Here is a 21,298-nt window from a genome sequence, read left to right as displayed (position 1 = left end):
ATCAACAAATGTAAACTATATCCAGTTTCAGTACCTCAGACACAGAGAAAGTGTCGTACAAGTAAACTGTCTGACACTCGTCATTGATAGTAGCAATGATCCGCAGGTTGATCCATAATCTGCACTTTCCAATGGGATGACCCATTGGCTGGGAGCATTCAGGTAAGCTGAAAGAGCAATATGGGTTAAATGGGTATGGCCAAAAAAATGAAGCAGTGTTAAAAAGCAATTTACCAAGGAGAGGAAAGCCACATTTATTCAGTAATTTTCTCCTGGATGTCCGCCTGCTACAGTTACACAAGTCAGGGTTATGTTTGCCCCACAGGAACTTGAAAAATCCTCTTACTTGTGAACTATCATCTTGAAGTCACAAGTTGTTTGGCTGCCGCTACCTTAAGCCAAGAAAGCAAAAAACACAGCGGCCAATGTACCAATCTGTTTGTTGGAACTCAGGAAGTGGTGCTCCCCTCCAAAATATAATCTACTGTGTTTAGGGCTTTACAGCCTTTCTGTGTCTTGCTTCAAATAGAAAAATGACATTCGTTCCAAGGGTAAACAATAGGGGTCAAGCACAACCCAGCAATTTTACAAGCTGGGGATAGGAACTTTTTCTCTCATAAACAAGGCTGAAAGAGGTCCTACAAGGGCAGTATCTGTGTCACCAGCCTTGAAACTAACTGGTATTTCCATTTGTGTCAAATAGCCAACAAGTTGGGGTGCTTAGATACTACAATTTTGATCCTGCAGTGAAAACAAGCCTGTCATTGCAAAATATCTATTTAACCTAAGCACAATGGCTTTATCCCTGCAATAAGGGCACCCCTCATCAGTTTATTCACAGGTTTTTACTGTGTTAATAGCTTTAAAATTCAGAACAACAGCATGTTCTTTAAAAATGAGGAAAATTGCGCATACACAATGTGTAATAAGAGTACCCCCTAGCTAAAAGCATTAAATGTAAAATACTTGACCTCACGGAACCTGATTGACTGTCTTGATATTTTGCTGTTTGATAAGATTGATCATCAACATAAAAATAACCACTCTGTTTTCCAAAAAGTCTGTTTCCCACTCCAACTTGCATGCGTTAATCTAAAATCTGGAATTTTTCCAGTTCCCACTCATGCCTTTTGTAGACGCAAATCTTTCTAAAGTGACAAAGCAAAATGCTGTAGCAGAGAGTACACCTGAAAAGGCCACTGAGAGCACAAACACACAGAAAAATACACATAAACCTCCAACTGTGTTGAGGTAGTTCTACCACGCAGACTGTGTTTCTACAGAAACAGCAGGTAGCCACAGGAGTCCCTGGTGTTTTTCCAACTCTCATCCTTTAGACACAGCTGAGGTCTGCTGATAGAAGAGAGAGACTGTTGTGTGTGTGGCTGTTCTCAAAGGATAAACCTTACACAATTTGCCCATGTACTTTAGGGTAGCATCACATTCACACCTCAGGACACAAAATGAACTTCACTTCTGCAGCTTTTCTTGTATCTCTAGGCGTCACCATCACTCTTGGGAGGAATCGAGAGACGGTGTATTGAGAAAATATTGTGTTACGTTTAAATGTGCTGAGGTTAGCCAGAGAGAACCAAGACTTCAGAGCTGGCTGCTGCCTTGAACTTCAGATGCAGAGTTGTTCAGATCTGTTCCTCCAGGACGAGACCTGGGGAGAAACAACAGCACAGGTACAATTTTGAAGCAACAATTCAAAATTGAAAACTTCTTTCTCTTAAATATATCAAATAACTTCTATCACTACAATACCTCTTTAAGGATGCTTGTAATGACAATTAACAAAGACTTTTCCCTTTAACACAGAGCCATGTAATATATAATATTAGACTTTTTGTCGCAATGATTCACCTTTCACAAGATGATAAAAGTCAGAAAATTGAGGGGGGACCCACTATTAGCGTCACTTCTCTTTTCTTGAGTAATTTTTTTAATCATATTTCAGCTCTTCGAAGAGGTTCAGCTGCCTTCAATTATACTGTTTTGATACAGCTATGATCAGCTGGTAGAAAGACAAAGCTAATAACCTACTGGTGATTGCAGTTAATTTAAAAGCTAAAGAGCCTGATATTTGTAATGGTTGTTACAATGATAGTTCAACATAAAACTTCTCTAAAAGGAATAGAGTCCTCTGTTGCTGTGTGTTCTATATGAAATTGGAAATCATTAAGGCTCAGTTATAAGCATAAATGGGCCTTTACCCAAATTTTAAAAAATCCAACATGGCTGCCCCACACAAACTGGTAAAAATATACCATTTATTAGCACCTCTATCAGTGGCTGCTATTGTTTGTATGTCAAATGAGCGTATCGCTTAATAGCTTGCATTGCTAATAATAGTTAACTTACAGAGTACAACAAAATAAATTCTACTGGTTTTCCAAGTTACGACTGTAACATGCTTAACTGGAACACATCACTCCCAGCTCTGAGTTCTGACTTCAAATGGAACACAGTGTGACTTCACCAGGTCACTAAACATTTCAAATGCATGCTAATACAGCTCTGTGTCTGATGGATTTACATGCTAATGCCCAGCCAAGGCAGTTGCGGGTGTTGCTCAGATGCACGAGTTGCTCCCAAGGTTGAATAGATGCTTTCTCATTTCAAACGAGTAGCCTGTCAGTTACAAGTCAGTTCATCAGTGGTTAGGCTTGTCAGTGGTTTTAGTGTGGTACCTCTATTGTACTGTACACGTCTCCCTCTGCACTCAGTGTATGCCCAGCTGTGTTGTGTCTTCTCTGGTGGACCATGGTTGGTGTTTTCTCACCCCTGCAACATATACAGTTTGCCTAGTCACAAATCCGGAATGCTAAATGAGACAAAGCTATTTTAAGTTGTACAAAATGTATTATTTTAATTTGTGTCTGGAGAAAAGCATTCATTAATTTTCCCCAATATCTGAAAAGCTGATAATAAGTTCATTGTTTAAATATTCTAACTTTATTTAACAATGATTTCTTTACACCTCACTTTATTAAAAAAGTATGTGCAGAAACACAAAGTGACACTGAAATATATTTTAGATCTGCTTGAGATTTTTCTTGCTAGTCTGGGACAGTTCTTGTTACATATAAGCATGTCCTTACTTTAGGTTCTACCCTAGATCGTCAATCAGGTTTTCTGAAAAGAAAAAAAAGAAAGAAAAGAAACTGAGTGAATTTTCACAAGTTTGAATTACATTGGTCAGATGCAGAGTAACATGTGCAAGGTCTTCTCCTGCAGCGTCAACGCCAATCACAATGTGTGGCATCAGAGCCTGACACTCCAATTCCCTAAGCCTCTCCCCTCCTATTCCCCTTGGCCTGTGAGTGATAGATAAGAAACGATTAAAAAAATGAGAATATGTAGTGAGAGGGAAATGAAGGCAGAGGAGGTAAAGGGGAAAGAGGGAAAAGATAGAGGCTCAAGGAGAGCAAGGTAAGGGGATGCAGAGATAACAAAAGCAAGCTCAGGAATCGAAAAGAGATAAAGCAGGTGATGGTAGCCAAGGGGCAACGTGAGAGGAGAGAAAGAACTCAATGAGGAAATGAGAGAGATAGTGGAAGGCCACAGGAATCAGGAGATTAGGCTGAATCATCTTTTAAGTGATGACCTTAAAAACACACACTCAGCTGGACGCCAGCCCAGGGCCCTGACTGTCTGTGTGTGGCAGTATGAGTAGGTGTTTTCATCTGGCCACATGGTTTTGTGAAAAAGCAAAACTCACCGTATAAGCAACTACTGAAAGGCTGAAAAGCATAAGAAGCTGTGTATACTCTATGTTGCTTTCGTGATACAAGACAAAAAGTGGGATTCAATGGAATACATATGCACATGTACACCCATATGTTGAACAACATGGTCCTTAAAGTAAATAAATTGTAAGTGCAAGGCAAAAGGTGTAACTATCTAAAATGTTGTTGATTAAAGATACACTTGTGAAGATGTAAGAGAGGGCCAGTCATTACAACAAATGCACAGAGATCCATCACCTGATTCTGGAGACTTTTTATTTTCTTGTGGTTAGTCATTTTTTCATTCAACCCATTAACCTCTAACACATACTTTTTTTTTTTTCAGCATGCACAGTAGCTCTTTCCAACACTGCCCATTTTGCAGTTGTCTTACTACAATCCACACAGTCAGATACAGAAAGCAGATATTTACATGACTTCTGTTTCAAATCAAATCGTTGTGTTTACAGGCTGATGTCATGGAAAGAAGAAAAACAAACACTCTTTGTCCTGTTTTGGGTGTAAATACATATCTTCACTCACAGGAACATCCATCGACTTCCCATATTCCACATACAGCTGGCTGGTTTCTGCATGTCTTATACCCATTAAAGCCACTCAATGTTGAAGCATGATTTATGAATAATCTTTTTATGTTTTTTTTTTCACTCATGTTTGTGTGTGTGTGATTAAAAAGCAGCTGATTGTGAGTCCTTGTAGATGAATAAAGGATTTCCAGAGTGTCGCTTTGCTCTATTAAAACCCTGATATCATAACTGCATTGTCACAAAAATCAACATTTAAGTAACTTGAAGATTGCTTCATTGCTTGCGTAGTTCTTTAATTTCATGGCCTCATCAGTTTTCCATATTTTGACTCTTTTCTCATTTTTTTGTCTTGATGTGTACATGTGTGTCTCATTTTGTTTTCCCAGCAGGAAATCATTTTCTCTGCTTTCCTGCCCTCAGCGCTCTGAAGTCTGTCATTGTGCTCTTCTGTTTCATATTCTGTTGCCCTGTACAATATGTCTGCTCTCAGTGTTTGCTACCTCCCTACATTCTGTTTGCAGTCCTCTCGGCTCTTTTTACTTGACTTTCTGGATATTTATTTATTTGCTCTCCATCTGTCAGCTTCTTGCTTACTCTGTTTTTATTTTTCTGTCAGTGTTTCTCCAGCTGTCAGAGTTTCTCTCTTTCTGTAAGTCCCTTTGTCCATTTTCTCTCTCCCTTTTCTGACATCATTTTCCATGTATGCACATCTGTGCATGTTTCTGCTTTCATTGTGTGCACGAGCATGGCTGGTCGAGGTGGTGTGTGTGTTTGACAATCCAACGTCTGATGTGTGAAATATTTTTCAGCAATGAAACATATTTCTGTCTTTAAACTGTGAAAACTGCCAAAAAATTGCAATGAAAACATTTCAATATCTCCAGACTGATTATATTCCATTGTGGCTAACTGGTGTCAAAGCGGAATGAATACTTACTTTAACATATTTTAACCCTTTTAACATGTTTTTACAGAATCCTACTAGAAATCTTCATAAGTCTCATATCACTACTCACTACATTTTGTATTTTTTGATAAATCAATATAAGTTGGTCATTTTTGACTATGTGAACGTTTGGGTGAATCTGAATGTGTCTCAGGTCCCTTCAGAAGACTGGGGAGGTGGATATGGTGGGGGCGGAGCAATGGACAGCGGAGGGGAAATTCCATGCCGTCGGATGAGAAGCGGCAGCTACATCAAGGCCATGGGGGATGACGATAGTGCCGACTCAGACACAAGCCCCAAAGCGTCGCCTAAGTCCACGCTGATCGCCCAGAGGGAAGCCTTCAGACGGTCTATCAGCATGGATCAAAGGTCAAAGGCCACAAATACAAATGTTACTGCTGCAAAACAGAGCCCCAAAGCTTCCAATTAAATTTACAAATCTCGGCTATAAAAGTTTAAATTATTGTGAAAAAAAGAGAACATGGACAAAATAGTTAATAGGAACTACTCAGATGCCTTAGAAGTAGTGATGGTAGAATATGCAAATGGTAATGTGTAAGTATTTGTACAAAAGAAAAACAAACACAAACTTGCAGGGAGAAAAAAAAGGTAAGTGGTTTTCTTCATTAGTGACCTTACATTTTACCATGGAGATATTTTTACATAACACTGATATATCGTAGATTTGGAAGACAAGCCTAAAGCAGCTCCAGACTTGTGTCTTTGATTGCTTTAAAACTTTAAAACTGAAAGTAAATTAGTGTAACAAAATTAAACTATTTAAACCTGCGGTGATAAAAATGTTTGCTTATTATCTTAATTGAAAAAATAAGACATACTATATAAAAGCTCTCCCCACACATTTAGGCATGTTGCTCAGGTTATGTGTCATCGTACCAACTGCTGGTATTAAAGAGGAGAAATAATCACGTTTTTAAGTTTTGTGATAAGCTTGCTTTACGCTTAAGGAGCCAGACTTTCTTTTCATCTTTTAAAATGTTCTTTAACAATCGTTATTCAGGCTTTCTGAAGTTCTTTAAAAGTTTTTCTTTAAAATCGGCTACTTTTTCACTCAGTCTGCTTCTTTGCCAATCACCATTTCCAGAGGGATGTGTTCTTTTATCCTGTGAATCCACTTAACATTGACATTTGCATTGAGGACACCAAACTCAAGGGATGGACCAGTGTTGTGTCTACACATAACAGACAACAAAAGCAAAGGATGCATCTTCTGTTTCCAGTTTTTCTATTTACATTAGTGGCCAAAAAAAAACAGTTAAACATATTAAATAGTGTTCATGGCACCAACAATGTAGGGCTTTTATCTGAAAAATTGGCATATCTCAGCATCATCTGCAGTGCGTCCTTCAAGAATGTTTCTGAAAATGAAAGAAATTTCTAAACAACAACAACAAAAAAAAAAAACAGAATGTCTTCAAGTATTTAGGCTGTATTGAAGAATAAAGGTGACTTCCAGGCTTCTTAAAATTGTATTTTAACCTCAAAAACAATGTTTTTCAATAGTATTTAATGCATCATTTCCCAATGCCTGCATCCTTACTTGTATCCTTACACATATCCTTATCTCCTACTTTTAGTCCTCTCGTATGAGTGAAGCTACAAAAAATTAACAAATAAATCCTGCATTCTACATTTCCAATATCTTGGTAGTCTTTCACCAGATGCTGCTTACCTGTTTGACCATCTGTTTTGTTTAAGATATTAAGAAACATATTTCTGTGTCTGGAAAAGGCTGCTCTTGAAAGCCCCAGGGCAGAAAAGGAGTTAACTGAATGAAAGACAGATGCTTGTAAGGTCTGAGTGTGTCACACTTTGTTCTTCTTTCTGCAACAAACTGTAACTACTTATGGAGAAAACACACTATATAACACAATATATATATATATATATATATATATATGTGTGTGTGTGTGTGTGTGTGTCTGTAGGTAATCTGTGTATCTATCTACACTTGCATACACTTGCATTACATTATGATAAATTGCTGAAATATTTTTAAAAAATCCCATTTTGCTGCCCTGAATGTCATAGGAATGCAGTAAAAGCCCAGCTGGTGATACAGCGTGACTCATTGAAATTTTACGTGATAGTTGCGGCTAAACAAATGGTGCGCTGTGTGTGTTACAAACATTGACTAAAATAGTAAACCAAATGGCTGAAGATTTTACTGCCAGTGTAGCATCAAATGAATAAAAATTGTTGATTCGCTGTATCACAGTAACTTGATAATGTTCTCTGTGTAAATCTCAGGTACTCCTGCAAGCAGTGTACAGATTCCTACCCTAACAGCAGAACTGCACCCAAAACCCACACCCGCTCTCGCAGTTACACCCGGTCTTTGACCAGCTCACAGGTAAATTACATTATAATTTGAAGATGTGAAATTTAAATATGACATAAGAAATATCTTCCTTTCCTTCACCTCTATAGCTGGGTGACACACTGAACCATCAGTTTGAGGCCGTTTGTGAGACCATGTTTGGGGAGGTGGAGTCTCAAGCCGTCGAAGCTCTGGATCTTCCAGGTGTGTTTCGCACTCGCAGCCACAGCTACGTCCGCGCCATCCAGGCTGGCTGTTCCCAGGACGACGACTGCCTCTCTGTCTTCTCCATGTCTGGCCCCCAGGGAAGCATCAAGGGTGGGGCCGGTGAGTGTGTAGTACAGTCGCCTTGGTATGCTTGATTATGTGGTGGAATGATGTGCAGTGCCTTTTTATGTGGCAGGAACTTGGTGGGAGACACAGCGGGAGAGGGAATTTTATGACAGCCTGTGTTTGGTCCCCTTGACAAAAGCAAATCTATGCAGAAACCTTCACTCTCTCTCACTGCACAGCTGTATGCAATGTGCAACGCGTGCATCCATTTTTAATTCTCAGTCTTTCTTTTCCTCTCTCTGTTTGTTCAGTCTCTAATGATCTCACTTCATTACTGTAGCTTTCTTCTCAGTTTTGGTATATGTTTGCATGCATTTGGCATAAATCTGTATGTATGTTATAGTTCATGCTCTTTGTTCTCTCTTTTCTCTCTCTCTGTTTTCTGTCTCATCTCTTTCTTGTGTGAATGCAAGTTTCTCAGCCTCAGTAATAGATACGATAGCCAAGGATCTCCTGCTGCTTTCTCTCTTGCTCTCTCTCTCTGTCTGCATTTCTGTATGTATATATATATATATATATATATATATATATATATTTGTTGTTGTTTATTTGTATATAAAATATATACAGTCATGAACAAAAAGAACACCTCAATGTCTGGACTTACTGTATTGTTGCATGATCTAGTTTAAACCAGTTGGCCTCACATTTGACTCCAGAATACTTTGGTATCTAGGGGAGTTCATGGTTAATCAATGACTGCAAGATGTCCAGATCCCATGGCAGCAAAACAAGTCCAAATTATCAATCCTACACCACCGTGTTTGTTGACAATGTGATGAGGTGTTTGTGCTGCTAAACTGTGTTTGGTCACATTAGTTATTCCCAACTTGGACAGTGAGCCTGCAGTATGGTCCCATTAGCATGTCAGAATATGCACATTCTCATGATGTAGTGGCTAAAGGTGGAAGTAGTACACCATAGCATACATTTTCATCTCCCTTCTACAGTTTGTAAAGAAAATTACCACCTGCTGTGTTCAAACACATCCACACTCCTTTTAAGATGTAGTCTGCTGATGGAGCGAGTGGTGCATCTGATGAAATAAAACCTCCAGATGAGTCTGAAGGTTGGTAAGTGGTGTTATTAACCAGAAGGGTCAGGGCATAACCTCCAACTTCTAATAAAACAAATCACTGTTGCTATAAATTTTATTCATTAAAGACCACATTATGGGGCTGTTTTTGGGAGTTGCAAGTGACTTGGACATTATTAGAGTGATATTTCTTGCAGTTAAGGAAACACATCTGGCAAAAGTGCTTTAGTGCACACGTGTGTTGCAGCAGTGATGTTATAGATGGCTAGTAATAAAATGAAATATTTTAAAGTATTTTATGAGCTGAACAAGTCTCAAACGCTGACTTTGTTCAAGCACATCGACACTTAAAAGTTTGTGAGTACTCCTCTGTTTTTAGACTTTGTTCTTACCGAAGAACAAATCTAGAATACACAGATTTTCATGGCTACCACAGTCTTGATAAAATGTTTCTAGCCAAGACCTTAGGCCCGTTCTTGTAAGAACGGTTGGTGATTGAGGCCCATTGCTTTTGTCTTCCCTCTTTAACACTGTGTTGATACAAAAACCAGTAAACTGTCAAAACCTCTGCTTCTATGGAGGCGCTCACACGGAAGATTATCAATTAATAAAGTGCATTTGATTAGCAGCATGTACCGCTTCTGATCTTCTTTGTTTTTATGGAAGCAGCAAATTCACTCACAGCTTTGGGATTTTGGCTTAGTTTTTGTGAAGTGGACAATAATCGGCATGGTATGTTATGGGTTTATGGTTCTCTGAGGTTGTAGAACTGGTGAGGAACAGATGATATTTCATTATGTCCTGATACAGAAAACCCTTGAAAAAAAGACAGTGTGCTTTATTTTTCACAAGACTGTGAATTAGTGATAATGTGTGTGTGTATGTGTGGGACTGTATGTATTTGTAGACATTTGTTTGTACAGTGGAGCCAATTTGGTTCCTTGCAGGTATCACATTTCTTAGTTTCCTGCAAATCCCCCCTGAGATTTATTAAAGTCTCTTCGAAGGATCATCTACATTAACACACACACCCACACATCCAGCAAAAAGTCACACACATGGGAGTTAGAGCACTACCTAGCATATTTATATTTTGAAAATAAATTGTGTTGGCCTATATAGATTTTAAGAAGCTGTGAGAGAGAAGGAAGAGACAGCTTCTGCAGATTGGCTTCAGTGTTTCTCTCAGGAATTTGCTTTATCTTTTTAAGAAGCAGAGTTAAGTTGGCTCAGGGGAAGAGGTTTGCTTTTGTCACCTCTGTCATGTCTGTTACCTTCACCACGTCGCTATTTCTCACGCTAAAATTAAATCCAAAATCTGATTTTTTTTAATGTACAAAATCACCTCATTTGAGTTGAGCCTGTTATATCTTGTGGTGACATTTTCATTAACACTTAGGATGTTTTCTCTCTTCTTGGTTTTCCTTTTTACTTCAACAAATCTCTTCTTTTTTTCCACCTGTTTGACTCTCCTGTCACATTCTCCTGTTAGTCTGTCCCTTCTGTAAGTACCTGCCAACCCCACTCCTTGTTGGCATAATTTCTTTTAACTGCCATCTATACCTGTGTCTTCCTCTTCCCCTGCTCTTCTTATACTTCAGTCTTTCCTTATCGTAAAGGTGCTCCTCCCCCACTCCCACCTCGCATGTCAAAGTCTTCACTTTCGGTGCGAGCCCAGAGCAGCACTGAATCCACCCAGGATGCTTATTTCCAGAGCAGCGGACAGATGGCTCCAGGCTCTGGCACCGGGCGCCCGAAGCAGCACAGCAACTCCGTGGACCTCGGTAGCTCTGATGGACCCTCAGGACGCACCTCCAGAGGAGGCTACTACACATCTGGTGGTCCAGGGCGTTCCCGTCAGCACAGTAACTCTGCAGAGAGTCTAGATGGTATCCGGGGTTCGAGGGAGCTGGTGCCCTACGCAGGGGGCCCAGGTGTTGGCGTGAGGGCCAAACACAGCTGCTCGGCTGACAGCCTGCTGGAGGGGCCACCGAGGCCAGCTCGGGAGAGAGACAGGGTCATAGGCAGCCTGGGGAAGACAACATCTATGCCTCAGAACAGCATAATGCTGAGCAAACCGGTAGGACAGGACGATGGGCGAGGGGGCAGAAAGTGGAGGCCATCCATAGCTGTGCAGGTGAAAGTGAATAGTTTTCCTGTATTAAAATTGTTTACAAATATCTTCCTCGTTTTTGTTTTTTGTTTTATTTATGTTTATTTACTAAGGACAATCAGTTGCGCCCCTCAAAAATATAACAAAAGAAGTAAAATTATAAATCTTTCAAATTCAACTGAATTTTTTTTTTTTTTTTTTTTTTGAGGTTCTTGAAAACGTTTCAACTTTTATCTTCTCAGCTTCTTCAGAGGCAAAAGTCAAATATCCCCCACCACCTAGTTAGAACTGAAGCAGCCTTTCGGATGAGGTGAAATGTCTTCAAGAACCAAAGAAAAGAAGTTCAGTTGCTTAGGAAAGCTAAAGACTCAGCTGAAAGATAAAGGACTCTAGAAGCACTCAGAGAGCCATTGTAATATTTTATTTTTTCACTTGAAGATGTTTTTAATTTAATGGTCACAGTTTTGTGACCTGCAAAATTTCCCCCTGAGATTTACCAAAGTCTCTATGAATAATCATCTGCATTAACAGACTTGCACACATACCTAACAAAAACTCACACACACAGCAGTTACAGCTCTTTTTAGTATATTAACATTTTGAAAATCAATTGTGTATTAAAGATTTTAAAAAGCTGTGGGCTGAGTTACATTTTTCCCAAAACATTTCATTACTACTATAATACATTTGCTTATATCTTCAGATTGTGTGTTTCAACATTGACTGTCGTAGGTGTTTCTTATTTACAGGTGGACAGCTCAGAGACTCTGTCAGATTCAGACGCAGAGGGCAAGGCTCTTACAGAGGTGCACTCTATAGGAGTCCAAGTGGAAGATGAGAAAAGGTAAAAGAAGCAAAAATGTCTTCATTTTCATAAATTCTCTCTGACTTGAGTTCTTGACATTTTAGCATGTGCATAACTTCTAACTAAGTTGGTTATTTGTTTATTTTCTTGCTTTTTACCTCGAAATTCATGATTTTGTCAAAAACTGTTTATCTTTTTATGCTTATTTATGTGAATAATTTTAATCTATAATGTGAAAAAGCCTTCATCTTCCTGAACACCCAACAGTGCAACAATCCATAGCTGATTTCTGTTCTGGCTCCTATGAATTAATTTAACATTTCATCAGGCATCACAGCTTGAACTCAGTCACACTTCTTTTAAAGAATGTCTCATTTTTCGTTCTTAGTGACAGTAACTATGACTACTGCAAATTATACACCCAACACGACTTTACACGTGACTCAGCGCTTATCTAATTATATCCAGTTGTGCTTACGAGTCAGATTTGCACACATGCATGCAAACACATGATTACATACACCTGAATGTTTAACAGTGTGTGATCATGCACCTGTTAATAATATCCCCCACCTCCTGCAGTCATCAAAAATGACAGTAGGACATCTGGAGGGAAAACAGGAGGTCAGTAATGTAAATCTTAGTCATGCTCCTTCATCAGACTGCAAAGATGGATGAGGGAAGGTGGGTTATAAAGTTGCAACAGAGTAAACACTCATCAGTGAGCCTGCTGACATGATATTTGCACACACTGATGCGTCATATGCCAGAGGATTTAGCAGGAATTATCACAGCTGAGCAAGTGGTAGTGATGGCAGGGACAGCACAGGCCTGCTCACATTAGAATGTGCAATTAAGAGGAGAAAAAAAAAAAACATTTGAGAAAGCCTTATTTGTGCAATGCTCTGTGTGATTACATGACTCCGGGCCTCCTATGACTCTCTTGTCTTGCAGACGGGCTCGTGTCAAACGCTCCAACAGCGTGACAGCGAGCGTGCAAGCCGACCTGGACCCCGAGGGCTTCCCAGGGCTCAGCATTGCTGTGCCAACACAGGACAAGAGTCTCCAGTTTGGTTGCTCATTCCAAAGGCATTCATCAGAGCCTGAGTCTGTGAGCCAGTACACCGAGAGCCTCCGCACCGTCCACACACAGGGACAGTGGGCATACAGAGAGGTGGGTCCTTTCCTAGATAAAGTGTTCAAATTTAATGCTTTTCACCATTTTTCTTTTTTTTTAAATTAACTAAAGTATCTTTTTCAAGGGGTTTTGTTTAATACTTTTTATCAGAGAACAATGTTTAACTTCCTATTAATGCTTTAATTCAGTGGATGAATTAAAAAAGAAGAAAGTGAACAAATGTTCCCTCAACCACTCTCTTCGCAATTTCAGTCTGATGAATCCTGGCATTGTTATCTTAGAACAAGTCATATTCCATCAGGTGGAAAAAAATAGAAAAAATGCATTAATGGAAAACCTGTTCATCTCATATATTAAGGATGCACTGCAGAACTTTTGCAGATTTTCTTAGTGACACGCCCTCCATTGAAGGCTAATTGGGCATCCATCTTGCGTCCTACAAGTACTGGGAGCTCTTTCCAGCCAGGAAAAGTTTGTTTTTTTGCTCTGTCTCTTTCTCTCTTTATTTTCCTCTCTTTCTTTGATAATGTCCTCTCGTGTTTCTTTACTGAATCAGCCACGTTGTGCCTTCAAAATGGTTGGTGTGTTGATATCAGCTTTCTGGCATGTGACTCAGTGGATAAAGCAAAACGTGGCTGCAATGCCATGCAGCGTCGCAGAAATAAAGGTTTAAATGAGCATAGTGGGTTTTCTAAATCTATTAAGAGATGGGATGATAACTGAGTCACAAGTATGTACTCTCAGGTCATGTTGTGGTTTAATAACATCTGTGTCCACATTCATTCCATGTTGCATTAGTGAAACAGCATATGTAAATTTTCTGATTCACTCTCATGGGGTTTTATGGGTTTCAGTGAAAATTCTTTATGAGATAAATACTCAATAAGGATGGGATCAAATGTAATATATAAAAATAAACTGTCATATTTTATGCCAGGATTTTATTCAGGGTGGCTACACTACAGAAAGTTGCCAATCAGACCCAAGGCCCCACCAGCACCCACACTTGCCTCCTCGGTCCCATTCTCCTTTGCCCCTTCCCTCTGAGCGAGCTTGGGCAGGGACACCGTCACTGGAGGGTCCGAGAAGTCTGCCCGACTCAGGCCGAGCCTCGCCATGCATGAGAGATGGAGAGTTCTTTTTACGCCTCCTGCAGACGGAGGTGGAAAGGATGGAGGGCTGGTGCCAGAACATGGAAAGAGAGGCAGAGGAGAATGAACTTCCAGAGGAGAGTAAGTTTCCACAGAGGATCAGAGATAAATATGAAAAAGTAATTCTCAGATTTCTGAACTTAAATGGACTGTTTCCTCCCTAGTTCTTGAGCTTATTCGAAATGCAGTTGGCAGTGCCCAAATGCTCATGTCTCATAAAGTGCCACAGTTCTTCCGCCTCTGCCAACAGAGTGTGGTAAGTTTTGTTCGATTGCATGCAAAATCATGACAACAGACTGTATAAATCTGCCAGGCATTACATGCTATGCTCCATCTCCCTGCCCACTCAGGACCCATCAGCTTACCCCCAACCCACATCTCAGGACCTGGCAGCCTTCTGGGACTTGCTCCAGCTCAACATAGAAGACGTCAGGGTTAAGTTTCAGGATCTCCAGAGGCTAAAAGACTCTGGTTGGAGGCTTCCTGAGAAGAAGGTGAGAGACCCGGGGGTTCAGACAACCCTGGTGTCCCTGCAGTGCTCTCACAGAGCTAAGACGGCTGTCTGCAGACGAGTAGCACAGATGGTTGTGCCTTCCAAGCCTTTGCAGCCTGTAAGAATACAGAACAGTAAAAGGAACTGGACTGAAATACCTAAAAGACTGTAGGGTGTTAAAGTGGTAGAATTTTTTCCCCTTTGCTTTTTTCTTCTTTTTTTCATTTTATTGGGAAAAAGAATGTCTATTATTTTCTGATCAACAAGATAATTCTGTATAACAAACTAAAAATTGTTTCTGTTCTCTTTCTTTTCTTACCTTACCTTTGTTTTCTTCTCCAATTTCATGTCCTTTCATACCTTTCATCCAACACCAATGCATGCTGAAATATTTTTTGTCATTGTGTTTGTCTTTGTGGTAATGTTTCCCATTTTCTTGTTGTTTTTATTTTTTTTATTTTTCCTTCCAAAATGTACAACATTTTTCCTTTTTTATACAAAATCACCTTTTTTTTAAAAAACCACCAATCACAACAAATCCACTGTCCATTTCATCTACATTTATATCTACAACTCATCATTGATGGGCTAGGAGGATAAGAAACTTCCTCCCCCGTTACCAAAGAAGCCAGCAGGCGGGGTGAGTGGCAGCCTTCGAGCCGATAGCGTAGGAGACGGGGGAGCTGGAGGTGGAGGAAGCGGGCCAGGAGGCCTGGTGGTGCCACGCGTAGGAGGACACACCCTTCCTATCAGGGAGAAGTCTCTGGACCTCGTGGACCGTCAGAGGACAGAGGCGAGAAGAAGGCTGCTGCAGACCAAGCGTACCGCCTCCTTCAGGCAGAACTCAGCCACAGAGAGCGCTGATAGTATTGAGATCTACATCCCTGAAGCTCAGACTCGACTCTGAATACAAAGCTCGGGTGCCAAGCTCGTCTTTCCCTCCCTCCCTAGACGTTTGCAAAATTTAGATCTTCTGCAAGTCATTGCTGTTTATGTGCTATACTCTTCCCCTCTGCAGTTTCCATTAGATTCAGTTATCACCTATTAAACAAGCAATGACAGCCATTTTAGTGTCTTGAAATTCTGGCGTTGTACCAACACAGAGGCCTAGACTTTAAATGGTAGCTAGCAGAAGACCTACAGACATCTTTAATGTCTCTGAGATTCTTTTTTATTATCATTTTGGCTGACGAGAAACAGTCCACTCTTTTTTAACAGAAGTTCACGCAGTAGTAGCATGCCTGTGCGTGTTCACCTAGCACATCTCCATCACAGAAAATAAAGGGCTTAACAGGCACAAGACCTCTGACAATATCTCCCTGTGTGGATCCCTGATGCTGTTTGGCAAAAACAGATCCATGTGACATTTGTGGGGATTTCTGATTCACAATCCATACTTTTCACTGATGCCACCAGTATGGGAGAATCGACATGGATTTCTCTGCATCAGTTTAAAATGCTCTTAAAGTCAGATGGTTGGGTTACCTCCAAAGAATATCTTCCCCAAACATCCACAGCCCAAACACAAATGGCACCTTATACCCAGGCACCATCTGTCCACACAGATGTTCAGTTAAAGAATATTAAAATATTTTGCCTTTTTCTTTCATTCCACTCATTCTATGTATACATTGACTACCCTCAGCAAGGAGCAGTGAGGCTTTTCAAGCATACGTGGTATTTGTATGTGGAGGGTACGCTCATGTTGGCCAACAGAGTAGCATCACAGACAAAAAGAATATACAGAGCTGTTTGCTTCCTATGTAGTCTCTCTGAAGTTTCACATGTTCAGTGGAGGGGGTTCTGGGAGTTTTGTAGGGGGATGCATTTTTGCATTTTCATGACTAAGTTAAGAGCCCTCCTTTTCACTGTGAGACTGAAGCACCACCAAGTGGTCAAATAAGGATCCATACTAGCAACAGCCGTCTGTACAGTCAGGAATTAACAAACTCCTCGATCAAACAGCCATGAAAGAAGATCAATGAATCTCTTTTCCTAATTCTTCTCCTGCTCTTGAATATTGCTTGAGTGGACTTTACTTGCTGCGTTTGTATTTAATTAAGAAAGCATTTGAAAACAAAATCAAAGAGGGAGAACTGCCAAAGTCTTAAGCAGGCTCAACCTTGTTTTAAACGATTTATTTGGTTGAAAGAAGTCCCTCCAGAGCTCTTCCAAAGAGCTCACCAAAGCCCATCAAACACCAACAGTGGGGAAATTATAGAAAAGATGCAACACTTAATTTGAATGAAGTTGTGTTTGTTTGTTGCTTTGCGTGTTTCCTTTCCAGTTAATTAACCCCCTGAAGTCACACCACACAGCATTTCTTATAGAATTTTGCATGAGTTATCAGTTTTTAAAGGGTCACATTTATAGATGTATGTCAGAGCAGGTCATTCAAAGTGTAGGTATTTTGTATGGTTGTTGTGTAACAACTTGTGTGTGAATGCACTGCAATTACTGGATGTGAAGAGCTGTGTAACGCCCAGTGAATTCTAAAAAGTCAGAATCTGCCTTTTTGAAGAGAGAAAACACAATATTAGAATTTTTAAGCATGACCTTTTTCTTTCTTTTCATTTTTTTTTTTTTTTTTTTTGTTTGTTTTTAGAGATGGAATATGTTGGCCAAATGGAATATTTTAATGGGAGATGTATATTTTATAATATAATCTACATTTCTAGATTAGTAGAGATTATTGAGTACAGTATATGTACAAAAATCATATATCAAATGTGAAATACTGCAGTATTATGATGATAGATTATAGCATTGTGTTATACTAAAGCTGTGTGACATATCCAGACGTGTGAAAAAGAATTTCAAACATCTATTATTATCTTGAAATTGTGTGTCAGGTTCACAGGGTATAACTGGCAAGAACGTTAATTGCCAAGTATGATCCTTCTTAGGCCTACTATATTATCTGTCTGTGGTTCTCACAACATGTACTGCTGTATCCCCTCTCTGGATTTCCTCTTTAGAACCAACTACATGTGCCTAACCAGCTATATGTGGAGGTTTCCTTTTAACACGGTTTACAATATGACTATATAAAAAGATATGTAAATAGAAAAATATGAAATCCGCAGAAAATATTGTTAAAGAAAATCTTTTTATTGTACCGATATTCTTTATCTCCCTAATATTGACTTGCAATACACGCACACACACACAAGACTGGTACATTTATTGTTAATACTGCATGTTTTGTGACAGCCTCCTTTGAAAAATTAAGCAGAATCTCGTTTTCAACTGACACAAGGGAGGCAAATTTTTTAGCTGATTAATCTTTTCTTTTGTGACTGAAAAAAAAAAAGTTGACAGGATTTTGCAGAGCAGTTATTACACTGAGTCACTTGTTTATACAACAGTTTTATCCTTTTAGAGACAATAACATCCTTGGAAACAACAACCGATGTATTGTATTGAACCTCCACAGATCAATACAACAACCTCCTTGTAAAACAAGCTGCTCTGACAATGGGAAAAGTTAGGGCGTGGTGAATCTGCAGCAGTGTGGGTTGTAGAACAGCCTTTAATCCCATCACCTCTTCTTCTCTCTTACCCGCAAACTTGATGACATCTCAGTGGTGTTTGACATAGCCCTCACCAAACAAAGCACAAAGAACTGCTTTAATACTGTTATGCCACTGTGAAGGACTCTTGACTCCACCCTTACAATCCTCAGTCCTACTATTCAAGGGGATGGCAAGGTCTTTCCATTACAAGATGGCCTTGAGGGACTCCAGGAATCAAGGAGGCATTTGTTGGACATCTATCAACAGTAGCAACAACAACTATTTAATTTTCGCTGACTTTTTCCTCTATACTTTTTTCACTAGTTGAGGTGTCAGTCAGCCACCTTGCCTTGAAACAGGTCCACTGCAAACACAGTTTTTGTGGTTGTGATTTCCATGGTATATTGTTGTCATATATCCGCAAAGTCTAAACCCCGAACACTCATCAACACATCAGACAGACTACTATCTCAACACTTTCTGCTCTTTTGTAGAAGTGCAGGAACCCCAAGTGGACAGCCAGACAGACAAGTCAACTCTGAGTACCTCAGTTTTCTAAGCAGCAGTGTCTCCTAACCCAACCCAGGCCTCTGTCCTCAGGGGATTCTCCTAACACCATGACAAGATCCTGAAAATACAGGGCCAAATCAGTGCTGCAGGAACAAAGAGAAACTCGCTCGCCATTTGAGCCCAAATTTGCTTTCAGCTATTTTTCCTAGAATGGTGAGTGCGGTGAGATGATGGCCGAGGCAGCAACTTAATTGTAGCCGAATTGTGTGTGTGCTGTATACTGTGTAACTGCAACAGACCTGAGTTTGAAGGGTGTAGCAGCAGCAGATTTGAGTTTTAATTTACCATGCCTGTGAGGCAGAGCTGCTCTGGGGGAAAAGCTAAAACTTTCCAATGTTGGGAAAGCTAAGCAGCTAGTTCATGCTAATTCACGCTACATACAGCTTTGAGCATTTACTATCATTGTTTTAGTATTTTTAAATTTAACACTGATTCACTCTCAGAAACATGGTCCAGTTACTACAGTAGATATTATTTTATGACCATTTACTCGTCATTAGCAGCATTTCAGTGACTTTTTATTTATTAGCAACAGTAGCATCAGCAGTGTGGTAGCATTAGCAGTAGCTGATACACATGGTAGCTACAGTGAGAGATTAGGAGCCTGTAACAATATTTAAATTCACTCATCTAAAATTATATAGCTATCATATTTAAACAATATTTTATATGCTATTTCCACAAAATTGCTTTGGCTCATTTAACAGCATCCTCATTCCACCTACGTATTTGTAGAAAAGGGAGGAAGCCTTAGTGTCCACTCAGGTGCCATTAAAACACACAAATGGAAAATGTTTAGATTTAAATTATGTATGGGAACCTGTTTAATTGGTCTCATATCAATTAGATAAGATTGTGCAGGACTGCATACAAGCATAATCTCCCCTGTGAGTAAGTAAGACTTGAATGAGTGTATTAATGGCAGACTACACCATTAACAGAGAATTACTCACTGTATACACACTTAGTGGCTGTTCATGACAAGCGCGGAGAATAATTAGACTCTGTCTAATGTAACGAATAGAGAATTAGATCATTAATACTTTGCTCAAATTTACTTGAAATGTTTTGCCCCCCTTCTGGCTCCAGAGCAGCTCAAATCCCAAGCAGATGTTAAACTGAAACTCCAATGTGCCTTTAGCACTGAAGTGTAATCCTGTTTGTGCGTGTATGTGTGCATTAACACTATATTGTGGCTTCACAGGACACACACAGCTAATCATGAGGGAAAGAGACAACTGAACAATTACTGTGTAATTAAAAAAAAAAAGTATAGAGATATATATATATAAATATACCCTGTCATCGCCATGTTCCCAAAACTGTAAATACCTGTTACAAATGAACATTGCTCTTCTCAATATTACATATACTGCTATTACAAATATGATTATTATAAGTATGATTATTGTCATTAAAAGGATTAATTATTGCCATTGCTTTCATTATCAAAATGGTGTTGTCACTTATAGCTATGGGTAAACATTGTTCTGTAGGCTATTCAAGGGCAAGTCTTGTGTACAGTAACAAAAAATATATTAATCTATGATGAGTTAAATAAATTGCTGCTACTAAGGAGATGGAGTAGAAGAAAAGCAGATTGACAATAACTCTGGGAAGAAATTTTTTCTCTGGAATAAATGATGCACACTCAATCAGAGGAAGGAAGAGGGAAGTAAGTTTTGTAAAATGGTAGATCCAAAATTATCATACCCTCTTTCTCCATGTGCTTTTTTTCCACTCTGAACTCTTAGTGCTGCCCGATGAGGAAATCAAGTCGGACATCAAACCAATACAGACACTTCCACCTCTTTATTCTGTTCTTTAATGTAGCAATGATGAAATAGCCCCTCAATCTGCACTCTCGCTCCTCCTCTTTTATCTCCAGATTTTTAATCGCGCAGGTTTGTTATAGAAGCTTTTTTGTCTCTAAGCTCAGTTTTATTCATGAGTTTACTTGTTTTATACACCTTCGACTCAGTGCCAAGACAGCATATTGTAAATACAAACAATATGTTTTTTTTTTGTTTGTTTGTTATGTTTTGTTTTTTTTCTCTCAATCTCTCCTGTTAAAAGAATTGACTGGAGCATAGCAATAGAGTCACCATAGTATACAGACTTTCATAAAGCCACAACCATATACACAAAATGCATGAGAGCACCAGTGGTGACCAGGAGGAGTGCAGTCTGAATACATGCCAGATGTTGGTGGAGGACACTGCGTGGTGTAAATCATGATTATGTTCCTCATTTTGTACATAAAAATATTTATTTCTTGATCTCTTATGTTTTATGGATCTATCTATGGATGTGTCAAAAGGAGCACGTCTGATAGCGCTGAAGCCCAGAGAGATGGCACACTGTGACGTGGTTTACCCCAACACAGAATGTAACACTGTCAACGTTGTCTAAACATTTTCTAATGGCTTATATTATTACTATTAATATGATTATTATAAAGCTATTTTAGCGAGTGAAATGAGGGTGGTGCTGTGTCTCATTTGTCTTTCTTGTGTGTTGATTCTTCTAAATGTTTTAAGCAATGAGTCAGTTACATATCTCAATTTAAATGATTTTC

At 39.4% G+C, this 21,298-nt stretch overlaps 1 protein-coding gene across 2 annotated transcripts in view; it reads left to right on the top strand.

The window, feature by feature from the left end:
* dlgap3 (discs, large (Drosophila) homolog-associated protein 3) overlaps positions 1 to 20,152 on the top strand; it is an 88,319-nt gene extending 68,167 nt beyond the window's left edge. Inside the window, exons 4-14 of one of the 2 annotated variants that reach the window (XM_041967099.1) lie at positions 5,380 to 5,594; positions 7,497 to 7,599; positions 7,677 to 7,893; positions 10,428 to 10,439; positions 10,537 to 11,072; positions 11,798 to 11,892; positions 12,808 to 13,027; positions 13,929 to 14,223; positions 14,307 to 14,398; positions 14,493 to 14,636; positions 15,228 to 20,152. In XM_041967099.1, the coding sequence (XP_041823033.1) occupies positions 5,380 to 5,594; positions 7,497 to 7,599; positions 7,677 to 7,893; positions 10,428 to 10,439; positions 10,537 to 11,072; positions 11,798 to 11,892; positions 12,808 to 13,027; positions 13,929 to 14,223; positions 14,307 to 14,398; positions 14,493 to 14,636; positions 15,228 to 15,542 (2,244 nt within the window). In that variant the 3' untranslated portion in view covers positions 15,543 to 20,152. The remainder of the gene's footprint in view (positions 1 to 5,379; positions 5,595 to 7,496; positions 7,600 to 7,676; positions 7,894 to 10,427; positions 10,440 to 10,536; positions 11,073 to 11,797; positions 11,893 to 12,807; positions 13,028 to 13,928; positions 14,224 to 14,306; positions 14,399 to 14,492; positions 14,637 to 15,227) is intronic. The other variant, XM_041967100.1, reaches the window with a different exon arrangement.
* Positions 20,153 to 21,298: the final 1,146 nt, after the last annotated feature.

This window comes from Melanotaenia boesemani, chromosome 17 (genome assembly GCF_017639745.1).
Source record: "Melanotaenia boesemani isolate fMelBoe1 chromosome 17, fMelBoe1.pri, whole genome shotgun sequence".
Classification (NCBI taxonomy): Eukaryota; Metazoa; Chordata; class Actinopteri; order Atheriniformes; family Melanotaeniidae; genus Melanotaenia; species Melanotaenia boesemani.
The sequence above is the reverse complement of the archived record's forward strand: the minus strand, read 5'-3'. Positions and strand labels throughout refer to the sequence as shown.